The 22486-nt window shown below is 31.3% G+C and overlaps 2 protein-coding genes across 3 annotated transcripts; both read left to right on the top strand.

Moving 5' to 3' along the window:
* The first annotated feature begins 4495 nt into the window (after window positions 1–4495).
* LOC148303061 (pigment-dispersing hormone 1 peptides-like) lies at window positions 4496–14091 on the top strand. Of its 2 annotated transcripts, XM_088270644.1 has the most exons (4): window positions 4496–4882; window positions 5397–5535; window positions 11688–11805; window positions 13188–14091. In XM_088270644.1, exons 3-4 carry the CDS (start codon window positions 11701–11703, stop codon window positions 13338–13340), a joined length of 258 nt encoding a protein of 85 aa, XP_088126770.1. In that variant the 5' UTR covers window positions 4496–4882; window positions 5397–5535; window positions 11688–11700; the 3' UTR covers window positions 13341–14091. The 2 variants fall into 2 exon arrangements, with proteins under 2 accessions (XP_088126770.1, XP_088126769.1); XM_088270643.1 differs by lacking the exons at window positions 4496–4882; window positions 5397–5535 and adding an exon at window positions 10011–10063.
* Window positions 14092–15940: 1849 nt separating this feature from the next.
* LOC148303060 (pigment-dispersing hormone 1 peptides-like) lies at window positions 15941–18451 on the top strand. The gene is made up of 3 exons (XM_088270637.1): window positions 15941–15983; window positions 17318–17419; window positions 18001–18451. The coding sequence occupies exons 2-3, from the start codon at window positions 17318–17320 to the stop codon at window positions 18148–18150; spliced, it is 252 nt and encodes an 83-aa protein (XP_088126763.1). The 5' UTR covers window positions 15941–15983; the 3' UTR covers window positions 18151–18451.
* Window positions 18452–22486: the final 4035 nt, after the last annotated feature.

The raw sequence follows: 22486 nt of genomic DNA, 5'->3' as shown, positions 1-22486 counted from the left end.
ATGTATGACAATATATGTTGATGTCTTCATGTTTTTAAATTTGTTTGTTAAATCAATCAAATATTCCTTAAATACGGCATAAAATATTTTTAAAATATTATTATTTACTATTTTATCTAAACCCTGTTTACGCCTAATAGTGCATAGGTACAAAATAGACATAAAGTTAAAATAAATAAACACAAAATTTATGATTTAAAAAAAGATGAACGAGCACAAAATATATAATACTTATGAAAAAAAAATCATGAAACAATTTCGTTATGTAATTTTTCCAAAATGATTCAGGTATTGAAAAATTAAAATGAACTAAAAATATATTATATATTTTAACGAATATTTATGTCGAATATGTAATAATCGATTCACCGTTAATGATGATTAAATTAATATTTAGTCATTACACTTGTCAACAGCTTAGAATTATATGATACGTTTTATTGACTGAACATGATACATTCTCCATTGTATACTCGTACCTCGTACGTAAGTGATTTGGCACATTCGTTATCATATTAGTTTTGTCAAAACATCACACAAATTGGAGGTTCACGCCGCGGAATTACTTACCGTTACTTCATTATACTTCTGAACACAAACCACCAAATCTGTTTTCCAGTTGAGCATTTATGTATTTTTGAGAACATGCAAATTTAAGTAACGTAGCTGTCATCAAATACCTTTTCTGGTGCTCCCAATATTAGAATTCATGACTCAAATCTGAGTAAAAAACATAATTTCCATTGTACCTTGTATACCACTGTCACTTGATGGGTTAGAAATTTACATATTTTTTCTTTGTATTCCTTTGTGACCACAATCTGCGAGGAATTTCATATAAGTATGTGCATTAATGAAGCCATATGTTAATATTGCCAAATAACAATTTATAAAAAGATCCTCGGAGCGGTCGCGACCTCTGGGAAGGAGTGATGTCCTGGGAAAGTGCTGCAGTTATTTGTAAAGGACCTGACGGATGGATGAATTGGTCCCTTATTATGTTTATCCCAAATCCCTTAACTTCAACTAATCATAAGGCGGGGGTTTTCAATACATAGAATAATATATATATATATATATATATATATATATATATATATATATATATATATATATATATATATATATATATATATATATATATATATATATATATATATATATATATATATATATATATATATTAACTTGATTTTTTTTATATCAACAAAAATAAACCTCTCTATTCGAACCTTAGTCGGCAGCGCAGGAAGTGACCGCGGGATCAGTGTGGGTGAAATGATTCTTCCATTGGAACCATTGGAACCTATAGCATATAAAAAAAAACATTATTATTATATACCAAATATAAAATCACTAAATATTATTTATTTTGATAAATAAAATAAAATGGGATTGTCTGGGATTCGAATAAGCTAGATGAGCACTGAAAAATAACCCATTATCGAAAATAAGTATAGAACATGTGTGCATTCGATTAATTTATTATTTTCTTTTTTTTCAAATTACCGAGTAAGGAGGCAGATTATTTCTCGGGAACTATGGGATATCAACAATTGTTTTATTTTTTAAATAAATGTTGATTAGTTGGTTGCAAATGACATTTGGAGTTATTTTTGTTACAAATCGAGTGAAGAAATATGTAGTATGCTCTAAATTACATACTGCTACCGGGATAATGATACCAGTAGCGTAGTATGTATCAAATTCTAGCAGTAGCTCTTTAATGTGGTTAAAAAGGACAATCCAAATAAAATAAAGACAGGTTCTACCGGGCAGATTGGGTGTATCGAGATTTAATAATTATTATTGATAGTACAAAAACATATAATGACTCGATAAATCGGAATTGTCGAATTCGATCAAATATAATCAAAAGCTCAATTATATGTTATTGCATTTGTGTAATGCACGCGTTTCCCATTTTGATGTAATTTAGTATCGAGATGATTATTTTAAGTGCACTGATTTCTTTCACCGGATTTGTATACCTCACTACGTGTTTGCGGTCCGAAATTGCCGCACACTCCCAAAAATGAGATGACATTTCTATAACAATGAGTGGCACTTGTGTAGGCAATATGTTTCGCTAATGTCATCGAACTGTGGACACCAATACACGACGCAATATCCTCAAAACAGAGGCACTTAACAATTTCTTTTTTATTATTAAATTTAAATAATTTGAGACATACACCCTTCCCATCTGATAAAATTTCACTGTTTTTACGATAAAAAATCTCACTTTCAAAAAATCGGGAGTTTGGGTAAGAAAATTGGAAACTTCCCTTATAAAATAACACAAAAATTAAACAAAAATAATTGTGTAATATAAAACCAAATGTTTTATTCTGCAATCAAACAATTATTGTAATTCAGTTTATTTATCATCTACAATAAACTAAAGAATTTGAAATAAACTCGATGTAAATATTTACAAATTACACCACATTACACATATAATCCGCAAATCAACGGTTGACGTTAGATGCCTGAAAAGTGACGATATGTATTATTTTGGGAACGTGTTATTATTTATGCACGGCCAAACCATGTTCGACGCTCATCCGATGCTCTCATACTGACTTATATTATAATTAATTAAAATTATGTATTTAATAAACATGAAATCTAATTATTTACAGCACCCGTACGGACTAACGATTCACTGAATTAGCTTGTCTCCAGAAATAGAGGCCTTTTAAATATAAGTATGACATAAGTATTCCCAAACTTTATGCTTCTTTCTGGAGTAATATGGAGTAAAACAGAAGTAAATACTTTTTTCTGCTTAAATTTACAAGAAACGTAGAAAACCCATAGTTTTTTTTTTCTTTTTGTATAAAATGCAATTTCTTCAAGAAATGTCAGTAAAAACCATTAAAAAAAAATCTTAAAATGAAAAAAATAATATAAAATACTTTAAAAAGTTGTGAGTTAAATACAATTTTTTCCAATTGAAAAGTTGATTAATTCCGCAAGGAGAAATTTGTAAAAATGAAACGTTAAGTTAACGTGAGGGACGAAAAAGAATGATGAACTAACCGGACTATTATACCATCTATATATCCACCAAATAAGTACAATAAGACTTCTTACGAGAGTTACAAATAATTATTGAAATAATTATACATATTTGAAAATTAGGAAAATGTATGGTGGCTTCTATTATACTAAAATATATTTTTAGGGATTTTAGCGCCATATATTAAACAATATATATTTTTTGTTATATCAAGTTCGGACGACTTGCCAATTTAAGGACGTTATTAATTTTTTTTGTTATAAAATAAAACGATCGAATTTAATTAAATCAAAGGTTAATGTATTTCAAATGGCAATAAATTACTTTTATTTTACAATAAATAATACGGTTCGGTAGCTCTTGCGGGTTCCTCCCCCCTGTGACCTTCCACCAAGGTCATCCCCTCCCCTGCTCGTCCTATAATGTTAATAAATCAGCATGTATCCATTACAATATAATATTCCCAACAAGCTAAACAATATAATCAAAAACCAGTTCCAAGGATGAAAAAAGGATAAATGGAATCGGTTCATTAGATGATCTCGTTCGATCAATCCTTCTTCAAAGAGTCCGTCATCTCGCGTTCTTTCTTCATTACTATTGCTTAGATCGGATCATAACATACATACATTTTCACAGTTAATTACTGTTTTGGTCATATGTACATTATCGAAGCTTTACCCAATAAAAACGCTGTTTATGATTTTCTGTTTTATTTATGATTATAATAAATTTGCATTACGTTTTTATATCTCGAAAACATTCACGAACACCACTAAAAACCGTTTTTTTTAAATATTCAATATGCATTTTTGATGTGACTGTTAATGGGCGGCGCTCTTCTCGAAATTCAAACACGTCGACTATTTTATTTGATTATGTAAAATGAATACTTTGACCCAAACATTATTAGCTATAATCGTAATACATGGTGCTTATTATGGTACGTTCACTCCGAAACGAACCGGTATTTTTTCGCTATAATTCAATAATCTATTCTGCGGGCAAATGTCATTGGATTAGCGGCGACATTATGGATGTACCCGATTAATATTGAGGAATCTTCGGACACGAGTTCACCATCTATCATCCTGTCTCCTGCCCTGTCTTGCAGCGGACGGTGGAGTCGTGTCTTGCAATACCGGTCAGCAGCGGTCCGCCGAATAGTAGGACGGTGGCGAATCTCGGAGATGACATAAGAAGATGTCGAAGTCCGACGGTTCGGCGGTCCGGAGGGAGGTCCGCGGGAGGTCACTGCCACTACAGCCGAACCGATAACCAGATCCGCAGGTTCTGCCCGCTGCTGAGTCGACTGTAGTAGCTATGGAGGTGTAGGAACCCCAAATTCATATATCGAAAACAGCGCCAGTGGCGTAGTCGAGAGCGACAGCTTCGCATTTAAGTAATTCGCTCATCGCACCTAGGGCCTACCTCGTGCAATACAATAACGCAATTTTATATTATTATTATTTGAAGTAGAATTCAAATTATTTATTCTAGTCATCGATGCCAGTGCGAATTCGACCAGGAATCAATTTTGGAATATCTACTCTTCTATTTATAACCATCACAATAATATACTCGTACTCTTCAATTCATCCTACATCCTTTAATTACTTTCTTCGAGTGCACTGCTTATCAAGTTGAATTGTTTATCGGAATTTCAACAAATTCGATATTATTTCCAAATATTTAATTTATTAAATCGATTAGCTATTGGGCTCTATACGGACCCAAATGGTGCATGGGGCACCACATCGAATCCACGCGGTTCTGATTATCTATATACAGGGTAATCAGTTCTACTTTCCAGATTCATGGACGTGGAGGGTGGATGATTGCTAGGATGCAGATAACGTAAGTAAAGTAGAGTATGGTATAATGACATTACTAATACATATATGGCAAAGGAAATATAGGAGAAATAGTCTTAAAATTAGAATTACGTAGGAATCAATTTAATGTATCTTTTATGTTTTTGTTTCATTATGTTCAAAATAATGTTAAAGTTAAAGGCGATTATCCAATAATAAGAAATTGAGAGAATTCCATAAAATGTATGAATTTGGAATGTTGTTTTATCAAAAGTAGCTATTTACTGGTTAATTTTTGTAAAGGCGACATTGTACCTAATTTACTTTTTTAATTTTATTTAAACGTTTTAGTTTTTTAAATACATTTCTTAAATACAAAACTTAATTATTGATAATCCACCGAACCAAATTATGACTTGTCATCGGACTTCATTTTATACTTCTTTCTACATTAACATCTTCATCATATTTATTCTAAATAAGAACACACGTAACAATAAAATAAAAGTTAATAAATATATTAAATCTTGTTGTCTAACCCATTCCTTTATTTATAGCCGATTCCCAGCGTAGGATTGATACCTTGCCTTCATGTACGTATCGATCAAGACAACACTACGTCAATACTATGCAGAGCCCTATACACCATAGGTGCGTATATGGATTAGAAGAAGAAAAGATTGACAATTCCTAAGCGTGAGTGTGTTTACTATTTATGATCAAAGTTGCTATAAATTCTCGAATTCTCGAATGAAAAATTCTAAGCAAGAACGCTCATGCTTGTTAGTCGAATACTCGGTTTACCATAAGTACTTATATAAGATCTTGAAGAGCGTTTTTTTTCTCTCAGTGATCTCTCAAACTGCTTTACAGTTCACTATCAAATTGTAATTTACCGATTCCCGAACGAGGGGCTTAGATTCCGGCAGACCGGCTCCCAGCTTTTTTCTTTCTAATTAATTAATATCAATAAATTCGAACGAATAAAAACTATTTTGTTCGACGTCCTTCCTGGAAATGAACAAAAATGTATTATGTACGAATAATGTCTATCCACCCTCGATGGCAGATATTGAAATGAAATACTCACATTAAGATCTTAAACTGATAACTGTTGTATGTTGATATTCGTCATGCACATTACACAAACTGAAGATATAATGCAAACTGCTGCGCCCCCAAATCCGATCAATAAAATGTTATACAATGACAATACAATGTTTCATATAATGATGCATGTTAGAGTCGATAATTTCTAAATCCTTTGCACGTTTTTACAAATAAATACTTATTTCAAATAGTATATTAATTGAGATTTTCTTATTCCGTGAATTCTACCGAACATTGGTTGACGTCATGCAGGAAGGACTTAATCCACAAACATGATTAAAAAATAAACAAAGGAGTTGTGTATGGGAATTTTTGTGATCTTTCATATTGTAAATAGACCCTGTCCCGTATAGGCATGCTTTATGTAAAGGATGGATGTCCACGACATATTTATGTAACCTTTATTATTGGTAAATGAGTTCCTATTTAGAAACCTAAAATCTCAGTATCCCTTGAGTTGAAGACTGGTTCGAGCAATTTTACAATTTTGTACATATGTATATGTTCGTTTTTGAGCAATTATTTTGTGGATCAAATTCTTAATAAGAAAATATAAATAAAAACATAAATAAATATATTTTTAATTTTAGGTAACATCAATAGAATTGTAAAAGAACGGTTGAAATATTTCACACATCGAAAGACCCTTTTTCTAATTACAATAATGTGACAGTGAAAAAAACGTTTTCAACAATAATTTACTTACATTTCTTCATTTGGCTGCGTTGTATATTTTTTTAGGGCATGACTAATTACACAATTCTAAGGTGCAATGTTTTTTTTAAGGAATGACCCTCAAATACTGTTTTAGAGGTCTGCTGGTGAGATACTAAGGAAAAAGAAATGTAGATTACATACATCACAAAAGTTGAGACCAATTAAAAGTGAATATTTATCGATTTCATTTTGCAATTTGAGAGAATTGATTTTTTCGAGACAATTTCGTAACCGAGCGTCTAACCTCGTAACGCCCTGTCGCGCGTCGGGTAGATGCGACGTCGAGTAAATGCTAAACGTTTCTAAAATCAATGCTTTCACTGTTGATATCATTTATTTTGAATGGCAAACATTTCGCGAAATGCTAAAACGAAATGTACGAAAGAAAAATGCTATTTCTGAGTTCAAAGAGTTTATGTATGTTGAGAGATATTGTAACGTCGCGACGTTGTCTTTGGTGATCTTTGGCTATCGTACATAGAAAGCGTCGCTACCAAACCTCGTTGAGATGATGAGTGATTTTTTTTACGATTAAATCTAGTCAGGGAATAATTAAATAAAGTCAGGGAAATTTAATTATAGCCCAGATATGTACCCACCCTAGGAGAATACCACCCTGTGACCAACTTACGAGAATCTCTGCCCCCTTCTCCCCGCATTGTCCCCCACCAAACGTACCCACAACCTGCAGCCGACATCTCCAATCGATGTAATAATAATTGTTCCGGATATGTCAACGAGGGGTGTTTCCAAAATAATGTCAATTAAAAACTTCGGAGTTCCTGGTTTATATTTTGGTGCTGGAAAATGGAAACTTGTCGCGAACTTCAAGAGCGTGCCGAGTCATATGGTGACCAATTTTGGTGTCAATTAATAACTACTTGATTCCGTACGTCAATCCCGAAATAAACAATTAGTCTTCTAAAAGTGTGCATAATTCTTTCTGTGGGCTAACTACTAAAATGACAATTTTTCGGATTGGGAGGGAATAATACTTGTTACCGCACAACAGAATACTAGCATTTACTGTTGTCAGATCCACTATGACAATCTTTAGTAATAAAGCATCCTAAAAAGCTCCACGCTCGACCGCAGCTGTGGCAAGATAATATGAGAGACACGGCAGTCAAATATGAATTTTTAGTGATTTACGTTGAGAATCACCACCAACTTCTACAAGCTTTTACTCGAACTAAAAAAGCAAGCTGTAAATTTTTTTAAGGATAGCTGGTTTCGCGATGGGACAAGTTAATTCATACAATTGAAAGTAAATTGTGTTGATAAAACATGCAGATATTGAATATTAGTTACACAAATAGAAGTAATCGTAAATAGCCATTATTTTGGGAACACCCTACGTACTTTCGCATTATTACCTTTTCAGTGGTTTTACCTTTTTTTCTACCTCTTCATTTACGTAACTTATTTCTTGTCTTATATCCGTGGACAAAAGAATACTGAGATAAGTTTATTTTTCTCTGTAGCTATGCTCCTTGTTATGTCCTGTTTTCCGATAGGAGAGTTGCGACTTACTAAGAAAATAATTACAAATCTAAATATTCAACTCGTTTTATATGTGCATTGATATGTCTCCGTGAACTTTTATGTATCTTTGAAAATGACGATTCACCCGAATCAGGCAAATCCGCTCAAATAAATCAGCACTTCTTTCTAGAGAGACTCGCCTATAAACGAGTTCATCGCTCAATGACTCATCCCTATAATTATATATCCATATACGTCATTGTGTATCCTCCTCCCCCTTCGCCCTTTTATACTTTTATTGAGCCGATTCTAAAAATAGCAGGAAAGGGTAATTCACGTAATCCACCATTTCAGATATATATATATACCGCATTAAAAAAAAACCTGGCCGATTATTTTAAAATACATTTTTGCCATCGTAATAATTTAGTACCAACATAAAATGTCAATAAATTCCGTAATATCAATCCGTAACTCAAAATCCATCTTAAATTATTAGAACCTATAAAATATCACAAACAAGACAATATAAAAAAAAGAAATATTCAATATTGAAAAAAAACTGTACTTATTAGAAAATAATATTTTCTCAAATATGCAAAAAACATAAAACGCTGTGAAGTTTATTTTATTAGATATTCAAGTGGTTATCACATGACACATTATTTATAAAGATAATCGATAACATCCGACACTAAAAGCCGATATATTTAGAAAACTGACGAATTTTTCACTATTCAGAAAACCACACCAATAACGAAAATAATGGTTGTTAGTATAAAATTATGTATCACTGAAAATCCCGACAAAAACGTTTCCAGGAAAATTTTCTGTTTTTTCTTCTCGCTCCTCTATATAATATTTAGAATCCAATCAATAACATTTATTACGTATTAACAATAACAATTTATTCATGTGGTGATTAAATATTCTTTTAAATTAGATTAATTTGATGATAAACTATTATCAGTATATTATTGTGAGCATTCAGTTAAAGTTATTGATATATTTTCCTACAATACGAGTCACGGAATCGTTCTGTTTGAACTTTAATAGCAATCTCCAACGCAAACACTATAAAATAAAATGATCATCTCACAAATTCCTTGGTCACCTTTTATTTTGATTCGGTTTGATATCTCGACTTCAATAAAAATGTTATTTGTGTTAAATCTCCATGCCGTTTTTAATATTAATTTTTGTTAAAAAATATTATTTGTATAATATTTATTTATTGTATTGTTGTTGTTATACTGCATTTTATTTATTTGTCTGCCTGTATAATGGTTAGCGTGTTTAGCCACCATGCTAGAGGTGCCAGGTTCGATTCCCACGGGGGGGGGGGGTGAAAAAAAATAGTAGTGATTTTATTCTCTAATATTTATGTAATATTACCCTGGATTGGTCCCTAAAACGCAGATTTAATTACATTGCCTTCGTGTAAGTAACGATCAAGATAACACTGCGTCAATACGAAGCAGTACCCTATGCACGATTGGTTGCGGATACGGTTTAGAATATATGTATACTGTCCAATAATTTACGTGAAAATTATCCCAGCTTATAATGCGTCACACGGATATTTAATTTACTACCAATGAATAAAAAAAAACATCAATATACGAGTACAATAATCGTTAAGTTCGTTCATTGGAGTTAATTCATTGGATTAAGTGTCCATCTCACCACTAATTAAATGATTGTTATAACATTTTTCATATACATATTATATGAATATTTTTTATACTTCCTAATAAATTTGTAAGGAAGAGTCACGTGAGTGATCCCGGGTGGAGGGTGGATAAGACGTCCTGGAGGTATATAAGGGCGGAAAACAATACAACTTGAGTCACTTGTCTCAGCTCCACACGACTATCGTACGTGTCCAAATATTCTAAATATTTATTTGAAGGTTAGTTAGGTCTAACTTTTAAGACAATCCTATTATGTTTGTTTGAATCAATAATCAATGTGCATATATAATACATACTTCTCGTGTAGATGTAATACAAAAGGAGACAAACGATCAAATAGCAAAAAAGTTTACATCGATTTTCGTATTATTAGTATATGTTTTATAAATAATAAAAAAATACATTATTAAAGTATATATTCGTAATGTGTAAAACTCGACTATACTTGTGTGGGTCAAACAATAAAAATTTTATTTCATTTATTGATTTATTTCATCATTTACATAATTACAATAATGTGCCCTTACAATTTTTTGCCATGCCGAGGGCATATTTTACAATGTTTATTTATAAAATTACAATGAAAGAAAATGTTTATAAAATCAAATACGACATGGCTGAATTATACGGTCTGTTTCAAATCTACCCACTTTCGTTATCCATTTATGAATAGTTCTTTTATATTTAATTTTTAATAGAAACAGGTTGTACAACATTATAGCAAGTATTTAAAGATCTTTTGACCAAAAGAGGTATGTGTTAATCTTGTTCGATGTGTTTTGGATCTTGTAGTTCTATATACGTTACCATAAAGTGAGTCAATTGTGATTTGTGAGCTTTGCTAGGAGGCGCTTTCTTGCGTCACGTTAGAGAAATGTTATTGTTAAATGTACACGTAAGGATAATATTAACATATAATTTGACCGTCATAAGTTTATTAATGCATTACTCGAACCACACAACCAATAACCAAAAATCCCGTACTTGAGAATAGACTGACATAGAGCGTAGTATTAGTATTTTGTATGAAGTATGTTACGTATAGTTTTAAAAGATGTAAGTAAGCTTTGTGAGTTTTTTGTATTATTTTCAGTTTGTCTATTTGTATACCTAAATATTTTATAATATCTACTTTTTTATTTAGGGCAATTCCATGCATTATAATAATTGCAATAGTTTTTATGGATTTTTATGCTGAATCGGCATTATGTGAAGTTTTAGTGTTTATTTGGAATTGAAAAAAAATATATTTATTTTTGTCAAGGGTTAAGTAAGTAGTATGAAGTCAATTCTTAATACAGTTTAGATATTTTTCAGTTTTTTTATAGACTGTCTGCCATGTGTTTTTTTATTGTTACCTCGGAAAAATACGACAGTATCATCCGCAAAACTTATGATCAAATCATCGATATGTAAATTACAAAGATCATTTATGAATATTGTAAATAAGATTTGTCCACTCCATGTGAAATATTGATTGATCACTTGTCTTATTTTAAATTTCAACCACTTGAAAGTATATCATAATATAAATATCATATTATGACCAATAGTGTCGAATGCTTTAGAAAGGTCTAAAAGATACTAATACATTTATCGTCGATATTAAGATTCTTGTTAATAAACTTAACTATTTTTGCTATTGCATCGGATATTCTTATTTTTTCTAGACATTTAACTACTCTTTCAAATTCCTTGGTAATTGGTAATAATAATAAATTCACGAACAAGTCTGGAGTGGAAGGAAAAAGTAAGAATCTGGTATTGCCGAAGAAGGTTTTATTGAATTAAAAATATTGCATTAATAATTGCTGAAAACTAGATTATTTTTGATGTGTTTAGTAAGTCACCCCCGATGTTGGTCGCTCTGTGCCTCCTGAGCATGAGCGGTGCCCTGGTGCTGGTCCCCGCGACCTCCGCGCCCGCGCAGGCCTGGCCGGACAGGTACCTCGACAGGGAGGTAATTACGCACCCAATCCCCTCCATACCCGCACCTGATTTAACTAACTCACAGTTACTCTTGCTAACCAGTAAGAAAAGCAAAGGAAACTTAACTTTTTTTATTTAATATGGTTACAAAAATTTATTTTTATAATTTTATATTATTTTCTAGACATTTCTATTTTTAAATCTTAAAATTAAAAACGCAGTTCTCTCCAATAAAGTTGTGCTCGGAGAGGGACTTAAAATTATTATTTATGTTTGTTGGAAATATAATTTATTTTTATTAAAAAAAAAATTCTCTCAGATAAACAAGTATATAATTCATTTTATACACATGTAAATAAAATTTCATATTTTTTTACTTATTATTATTATTAAATTATTTTTACTTTTTTTATTATTATCATTTTATTAAAAAATGGTAATAATTGTGTTTTTATTATTTATAAAAACACTTCAATTTCGTACTACTTCTCTAAGCCTAAGCGGCACATTATTAAAAATTGAATTGAGGTAGAGTGGGTTTGAATCCAGAAACTCTGACTGGGGACCGAAACCCGACAAAATTTTATATTTCCGATTGGTCGTGAAATCAATTGACTAATTTTAGTTTTATTGCTTTCAATATCCTTTCATTGCGATTACCTTTATAAGTATGTCGTATAATCCCACTTTACTATATTCACATTTTAACACTCAAAAACCTATTACAAATCTACGGCAGATATGCATTTTATTCTTACCTGATGTACTCGTACATATAACTTTCTGAATAGGTACCATAAATAATTTAGGAAAATTAACCACGTTTTAGGTCAAATCTCATTATAAATAAAATGAATAGTTTTGATTTTTCATATAAATGCTCCTCAGGGTGTCCGCTCCCCCCTTGACCCCCTAAAGGTGTCCCTGGCCGTGTTTTTTTTTCCACAAAAACCGTAAGAGTTTTTAAAAAAGTGAATGCAAAAATGGTTGCCATTAAATTATTTTCTAAATTTTAAAAACATTCATTTTGATAAGACGTATAGATTCTGAAAAATAATTATTAGCATTGCTTACGGAAAATAATTTCCCTTTGCACTCAATTCACTGAAATTATAGAAGCTGTGATAAAATGATTAGAAAATAATTAAACTTTCATTAGCCAAGACACGGATGGTCATATAATGACATAGGTAAGTATCTCTTATCCCTGCGTTCTTGTATATTTGCAAATAAACCCGGAGTAAATGCTGTGCAGTAGTCGAAAAAATTCTCATAATTGTAATAATTTATTTAAAAATATATAAAGAAACTAATTAAAACACACACGCATTGGAAGATTAATGATTGACCCCACAAATTATTAGAATTATTTAGTTTTATCCTATTTTAAGAAATTTGATTTTCCTTTTTTAGCTGGCCGTGGAATTATACCGAATACTTCAGAATTACCTGACAGAAGATTCCGTGTCGATGGTGAGGGTTCCAGGAGCCAAGAGAAACTCGGAGATCATCAATTCTCTCCTGGCTCTTCCGAAGAGTATGGCTGACGCGGGGCGCCGGCGATAGACGCACTACACGACTACACGGCGATACACGCACTACGAGGAATCTATTCTTGGCAACGCAAATACCCTAATGACAATGGAGATGTATTATTACTAACTATACTTAATGTAAACAAATATATCCTCTTCCTCTTTGAATCCTAAACCTTCCTATACCGAACTGTTAATTATAAAATCGTGATTTGTTAAAAGCATGTTGAATATTGAATGAAAGTTATATGGACAATACACGATCAACTTAAGAAGCATCTTAACGTAGTATTTTAATAGCTATTTATTTTACCATAAACCTTTACGTAAACATGATATATTTTCTTATTTTAATATTCTTAATTTTGTTTTAATATTTATTTTCGCTTTCTACTGTTCCTTATTTTGCATCTATTCTATAATTTTTGGATTACGTGCCTTTCCACCTCTAATACTATTTAATTTTTCTATCGCTTTTTTGTATTTTTAGCACATAATTTAAGAAAAAAGAGAAATCCAAATAAGATCTCAAAATTACAATAAGTAATCTTTTCTAAACTCGACTCTGCATGTAAAATCTGGTTTCATAGAAACTGATTCTCTCGAGTGAAAAACGTAACGAATTACAGTTCCAATTATACTGTTTTAAGTTATTTACTATTTTATCTCCAGTGATGATTTATGATTTTTGTATAACTTATTGATTAGACAAACTTTCTGCATTAAGTTAACCCTCGTAAAATAAGCATAAAACAAAGGCCAATAAAGATGTTTTGTAAATATTGTGAAAGTTCGTTTTTCATTTCAAAGTATAAAAATTAAATATTTAGCATTGTAATATACGTATACACTTAACTCCGAGTACACGTAATACATCCGAAAAATCTATAAATAGTTCATGCGTTTTAAGCATTGTAATATTCATATATACTGAGCACTGAGTACACGTAATACTTCCAGAAAAATATATAAATAGTTCATGCGTTTTAAGCATTGTAATATACGTATATACTGAGCACTGAGTACACGTAATACTTCCAGAAAAATATATAAATAGTTCATGCGTTTTAAGCATTGTAATATACGTATATACTGAGCACTGAGTACACGTAATACTTCCAGAAAAATATATAAATAGTTCATGCGTTTTAAGCATTGTAATATACGTATATACTGAGCACTGAGTACACGTAATACTTCCAGAAAAATATATAAATAGTTCATGCGTTTTAAGCATTGTAATATACGTATATACTGAGCACTGAGTACACGTAATACTTCCAGAAAAATATATAAATAGTTCATGCGTTTTAAGCATTGTAATATACGTATATACTGAGCACTGAGTACACGTAATACTTCCAGAAAAATATATAAATAGTTCATGCGTTTTAAGCATTGTAATATACGTATATACTGAGCACTGAGTACACGTAATACTTCCAGAAAAATATATAAATAGTTCATGCGTTTTAAGCATTGTAATATACGTATATACTGAGCACTGAGTACACGTAATACTTCCAGAAAAATATATAAATAGTTCATGCGTTTTAAGCATTGTAATATACGTATATACTGAGCACTGAGTACACGTAATACTTCCAGAAAAATATATAAATAATTCATGCGTTTTAAGCATTGTAATATACGTATATACTGAGCACTGAGTACACGTAATACTTCCAGAAAAATATATAAATAGTTCATGCGTTTTAAGCATTGTAATATACGTATATACTGAGCACTGAGTACACGTAATACTTCCAGAAAAATATATAAATAATTCATGCGTTTTAAGCATTGTAATATACGTATATACTGAGCACTGAGTACACGTAATACTTCCAGAAAAATATATAAATAGTTCATGCGTTTTAAGCATTGTAATATACGTATATACTGAGCACTGAGTACACGTAATACTTCCAGAAAAATATATAAATAGTTCATGCGTTTTAAGCATCAACCTTTTTTTTCAAGTGGAGAGTGAATCTTATCAAAATGAAATAAAAAATACTTTGTAGATAATTGAATGCTGATCATTATTGATTCGTCGGCTTTCTTTTATTGTAGCTCTGACTGTTTTGTGGAAAATGGAAAACCAGGATATGACACTTTTATAGATGGATGGGACTTCTGCAGGGATACTTGTAAGGTCCTAAGGAAAAAATTGGTCAAAAATTAAAACCCATAATAAAAGAGGTTCGACCTACAATATACTCGATTCGCCTGGATATATAAGATATACAAATTTATAATATTAATCAATATAATAATCACACACATACAAACTCATATATAATATGGTGTATATCTCATGTTCTCGCGATAAAACTCTTGCAATCAAACTCAGTGCCCTATGGATCATTGTATGTGTATTGGAGGGAAAAGAAGCAGGAAAAAAACCATACGTGACATGGTATATCGCTAGTCGATAATAACTTTATTTATCGCCCATTCGAGGACGACTTAATAACATATCGTAAGCAAACATCTATTAAATTGAACGATATTTATCTTGGATTGTAATGATAAACAGCCCCCATCACGAGTGGAGGGTGAGCACTATTCCTCGGCAATATATAAGGACGGGCAGATGACACAACTTCAGTCATCTCCTCAATTTAACACGAACATCACTCGTGTCTTCGTTTCCGACAAACTTATAAAGGTAAGGCATTCGTCATCTTAACATAAAATATCACTTTGTAATTACTACAAAAATAATATAATGTTACGGACTATAATAATAATAATATTGTTTTTTTGTTGTAAATGCTCGTTTCAAAACTGCGCATTAATTGAGCTTCAAAGTGTAGCACTGATGTTAGTAGAGTTGCCTATAAGAAAGGCGCAGAATTCACGCATGCTTACGAGACATCGAGTTGAGTTTTATTATTACCATATCTTCCTTTCATCAATGCAGTGTTTCAATTAAACTTTACGGTAAAATAATAATAACATATCACATTCCTTACCTTGCTGACCAGGGCCATATGCACTTATCTTACTTGAGGCAAGATTCATACCTCAGTTTATCCAGGGTAATTTTAAATTCAAATTAATTTTGTCCTCTAGATGGTGCATGTTCGCGGTAGCGAAATTGCAATTTTCAGCTATCTCCTCTTCTCTCCTTTAGCAACTATTATTACTCCTCCATTTTCATTCCCATATAGGAGTAATGTCCTTTGCCTTAAGCTCCTTTTACCTCATATGCATCCCATCAAATATATTCCACTCCTAGATCCAAAAAATTGTAGCGTAGGACTGATCGCCCTCTTTTTATATAGTAAACTATCGAGTACAACCGTACATTTCAATGTGGTGTCCTATGCACTACTTGAATCCAGGCCAGAAGAAAAATAATCTAAAATTAAAATATGTTCATATTGACATATTGACCACCATCAGGAAGCGAACAACTAATCTATCGAGATTGATCAAAACATCACATCAGATGAATGGTATTTTCACATTTTTTGTTTGAAAATAAATTAATATAAGATTGTTGAAATCTGAAGACAAAAAAGGAAGATGTGTAAGATTACACCATAGTCATTACATTCCCCTGTTCCACCAGAAGTGTAATGTCACATCAATAGTATACATTTAACCGCTAAACTTGTTACTTACTTTGTTACATGTGACTGATTATTATCTTTATACAACACCTTTTCTCTGGATTTAAGGACTGTGTTCTAAGTATTTTATAATGGCAGGGGGAAAATATTGGAAGTGGAAACATTTTTGCACTAGTATTAACAATATTGGTATCAAGTTCAATATTGGTATACTCATACGTCCCAAATAGAGTAAAATGCCAATTATGAATTCATAGATAATAAATCTAAAAACATTCCTTTATATTAAATAGAGAATATTGAATCTGATATATTCCTCCAGACTGATATGTTATATGCTTACCATTTAGGATATATTATATCCAAAAGTTTTACAAAAGATCTAAACAATATTATTCTTAATTTCGCAACTAACTCGCAAAAGATGTTGGCTGCCCTGTGTCTCCTGAGCTTGAGTGCCCTTCTGGTGGCCCCCGCAGCTTCCAGCCCTGCGCAGGATTGGCAGGACAAGTACCTGGACAAGGAGGTAACACTTCCAACATACCCAAAAAATTAAAAACTCTCCACCTTTCTGTACCAAAATACATATTGCATTTTTATACTGTTCTTAAGTTTCTTTTTACACTTGTTCAGAGTATTTTAATTATAATAATACATATGATAACAACGGGAAGAGGGATTTAAATGAGATTTTTCAAAAAGATACTTTTGTTATGTGCAAATCCAAATGGTACAAATCAATATTACAGAATTTCTAAGAAAGATTCAGCAGTTTGTATCCGCCGCAATAATATGTTCATGAGCTGGTAAAACATCAGAGGTAACTACCGCCCTTGAGATAAAAAATTGTAGAATGTGCAACATTTATAATGTGTAGTTTGTACTGAACTTTCTTTCACATTTGCATAGAACTGTAATTATGAAAATGTGAATTTTTAAATTTTTTGATTAAAACAGAAATGTTTTAAACCAGGATTTTTTTTCAACATCCACACTGGTAAATTGAGGGTTTACTGTTCTATAATAATAAGTTGCTAAAGTGTTTGTATTAAAATAAATAAACTTTGTTTTTTAGCATTTTCATTTTGTACTATTTGTTTTTATCAGATGGCAACGGAACTTTACGGAGTGCTTCAAAACTATATGAGGGGAGGTCCCATGTCGGTGGGAAAAGCACCCGGTGTGAAAAGGAACTCCGAGCTCATCAATTCTCTACTAGCTCTCACAAGGAATATGGCAGATGTGGGACGACGGTAAACTCGACGACTCAAACTAGCACTCTCAAGGACACGAGGATTCTGGATACAAATCTAAATAATCAAAAATGCCTACTTCTTTACAGCCCGTGTCATTTTGCAATTTACCGACACCTACTATTTTCGTCATATTATTTTTGTTATAGTCTGGCTTAAATGAATTATAATAATTGTCATAAAACATATTCACATTGTCTTTAGATTCGCTTTTTATGTATTGCTCAGATAATATTTTTGGATTTGTGTGCGGAGTGAGGAATTAAAATAAAGCAATGGCAAAGAAAGGCATTTTCTTAAAATAATATGCTTTTTATTATTGCAGAAATTCATTACCACTTTAAGTATGTTTGTAATAATATGAATCAATTCAACAGCTCGAGTATGGCATCAGCGATACAAAAATATAACATTATACTGTATAATGACCACAACATTCAAGCAGAAACTGCACATCCACAGTAAATCAATTTAAAAAATATTAAAATCAATGAAAAAGTAGAAAAAAATGCATACACAAATATAATTTTCATTCACAGTGCAATAAAAAATACTAATTTACAGCATAACCTATGTAATTATTACTATGTAGGTTTGTACATCACAGTGCTAATTTATACCAAATAAATTATTCAAAATATATACCCTGTTCCACCCGAAAGGTGAAAATGATCTCCCAAAACATTCCACAATGATATGATTCCATGCTTAAGATACAAATAACTAACAAAGCAGTATATGGCATTGAATATGTAGGTGGTATAACTTCACCCAATTTTGTCATTTTATATGGAAAAGGGTATATATTTTTTTATTAAAATCTCATTATTATTTTTCTTGTACAAAATTTATAAATTATATATTTTAAATGTCATTTTTGCTATATGAAATAGTAAAACACCAGCTTATATTAAGAATGAGATGGGTAAAATTTGTTTTTATTCACAAATGATGGAGAACACTTAAACTATACCAGTTGATCTTCAATGAGATATTATTACAATATGTGATGCAGTACGACTTTTTCATAAGTAATAGATATTAAGTTGACCGTGATATTAAATAATCAAACTTACCATAAAACAGTCTTCAATGAACAGTTAACTAAAAGCTGCAATTTTTCACTTAAGCATGTAAAAAAATATAGCTTTTACCTGTTAAGAGTCACGAATCATGACCAATGTTCCCTATGAATTCATGATGCACGGTGCGGATATACTTCACATACATATATGTATGTTACTGTACAATAAAAAAATGTGGTTACTTCTAGTTAATTTCCAAAATCTTCTTTTCAGTATACTATTTCTTATTATTTAACGCATGTGACAGAGGTTTTTTCATTGCATGTGTGTACACACACTATGTCTACACACAGCTTAATATGCCATAACCACTTACAGTAAGTATGAAGTTATTGGTCAAAAGTTTCTGTAATGGAATAATATAATATATTATATTAAAACGACTCCTTAACGATTTCTCATAATTATTTTATTTAACTAGCGACCGGATTTTGTCAATACCGACATCATTAGACTGATCATTACCGACATCATCATGTCGGTAATGACGAAACCCGGTCAAATAAAATAAAAGTGGAAAAAAACTATATAATTGTTTTATACAAAAATGCAGTTCCACCAAGAAATCTCAGTACAAAACTTAAATCTAAGAAAAATATCATTTTAATTATTGGTAAAAATCAAAACAGATTATACATACATACATACATAAAAACACGTGTATAGACGGATACTAAAGGACAAATCCAGCACCAGTCATGGCATTTTCAATGTATATATCAGGGATTCCCAAAGTGTGCGCCGCGGCGCCCTGGGGGGCCGTAGAAAGTATAGAGGGGCGCCGTGAGACGATCCTCTTTCATTATCTGAAACCACAAATATTCTCTTTTTTGTTGTTCTCTTTTTCATTTCTGAATTATAATAATAATAATAATAATAAAACCCTTATCCGCACCCCAATGGTGCATAGGGCACTGCATCGTATAAACACATTGTTATCTTGATCGTTTTACACATGAAGGAAAGGTGATCGGCCCTCCGCTTCAGGTACCAGTCTAGGGTAATACGAAATAAATATTACTGTGAAAAAATCACTTATGTTTATTTTACCCCCCTTGGGAATCGAACCCGGGACCTCCAATTATTATAAGTAGAATAAAACTCATTTTCATTTTCAAACTGCTAATAGTCCTCTCGGTAGAACACTTATGGTGACCGTAAAATGGGTGAAGCGCGCGGAATGCTCCCCAAACAAAACACTTATTTTGATAAAAGTAATTTTATCATTTGCACGTGATGTTGAACGTTTTATCCATTCATAGTAATTTGCCATATAAAATAAATGACGATAAATTTGACAGATGTAACATCAACAATATGGCCGCTATTAACTGTGAAAGTTTGAACGTCCTTATTGAAACACCCTACACAAACACGTATACATATATATATATATATATATATATATATATATATATATATATATATATATATATATATATATATATATATATATATATATATATATATATATATATATATATATATATAATAAACCCTTATCCGCACCAAAATGGTGCATAGGGCACTGCGTCATATAAACGCAGAGTTATCTTGATCGTTTACACATGAAGGAAAGGTGATCAGCCCTCCGCTTCAGGTACCAGTCCAGGGTAATATTGAATCAATATTACAGTGAAAAAATCACTTATATTTATTTGACCCCCCCTGGGAATCGAACCCGGGACCTCCAGAACGGTAGCCGAGCGTGCTGACCATTACACTACGGAGGCGGACTATATATATATATATATATATATATATATATATATATATATATATATATATATATATATATATATATATACATATATATATATATATATGTACATATATACATATATATATATATATATATATATGTACATATAGTAACTATATACATATTATATATTCCAAATAGTAAAGAGGGGGCCGTAACAGAATACCATACTTGTAAGTGCGCCGCGAGCTAAAAAAGATTGGGAACCCCTGGTATATATTCTTTGTCTTGTTTAATGAGATACACACTATACACAGTGTATTTTAGGTAATTTTTATGGTTGAAATTTCTATAGATCTTATTTTATCTAGAGGTACATATAACAATATCCAGATTTTAAAACTACCTAACACAGCATATCCAGAGTCTGCTAATCCTCAGGCCACGAGTCATCTGAATTCATCGATTAACTTTAGCTCACATACATGATTTATGACACCACGATTAGTGACCATCGCATGGGATGAGCCACATCACGAACCACGGAAAGATGTGTATTTGTTCAAAAGGGACAAGGTGCACATACTCCACTTTTGACAATGCGTGTTTTCCTGTGCCCTACTTTGAACTCCAGAGCTCATTCTTTCGCTTGCAAATTCAAAGGCTGCTATTATATACCCTTTTCTGATATTTCCTACTATCATAGTAGGTGGCTGTTGATAACTGCCCATATTGCGGAAATCCCCGGTGGAATAATAATCCATACCATATTACGGCATTGTTTAATAAATTTGATCCGTTTCATAATTACCAAATGCCAATCACTCAAAACTAATTGACAACATCTGAGTCACCAATAAATTGACTTCAATATTTATATTACCGTTAAAGGGTCATAAAGAAACCTCCCCCCCACCCAATTTTAAATAATATTGAGAAATAGTTTTTAAAAGAAGAATATAAATTATTTTATAATATTACATATTAATTTAACCAAATTATTTTTACAATTTATATTTTGATGTTTGATCACAGAGTGGAGAAAAAGTTTAAATTCTAACTTCAATTAGAATTTTCCCATAATTTTAAAAATATTTCAAACTCATCATTTCAACGATGTTTCGTACAAAACATTCGATAATTCAACAAAATGTCTAGAGAAAAATGTTTTGCGAACAAAATTATGAGAAAAGAGGAAAAACTCATTTAAGTAACAGAAAAATTCTTTTAAAAAAAAAATAAAAAATTTACAACTAAATTCGCAGTTTTTGTCATTTTATCAACAGCAAAAATCCGCTTAAGATATCGGTTCGCATATGAAAAATGAATGTTTATTTTTTTAAATATATACTTACATAAAAAAATTTAGAGCAATTGAAAATATTATTAAAATTTTAGTCTTTTCAATTTTAAAGCAACTTAATTTAAACAATTTGTTTTACTTATTTTAAACAATTTGTAGTAGACAATGAAATGAATCGAAAAATGTTCAACCCACTGATTTTTGACTGCATAATACAAGTATGAACCACCTGTGACCGAGATGTGTGTTT

Source organism: Brachycentrus maculatus, unplaced genomic scaffold (assembly GCF_059751285.1).
Source record: "Brachycentrus maculatus isolate JH-2025_06_01 unplaced genomic scaffold, ASM5975128v1 h1tg000388l, whole genome shotgun sequence".
Taxonomy (NCBI): Eukaryota; Metazoa; Arthropoda; class Insecta; order Trichoptera; family Brachycentridae; genus Brachycentrus; species Brachycentrus maculatus.
Note: the sequence above shows the minus strand (reverse complement) of the source record. Positions and strands in the feature narration are given on the sequence as shown.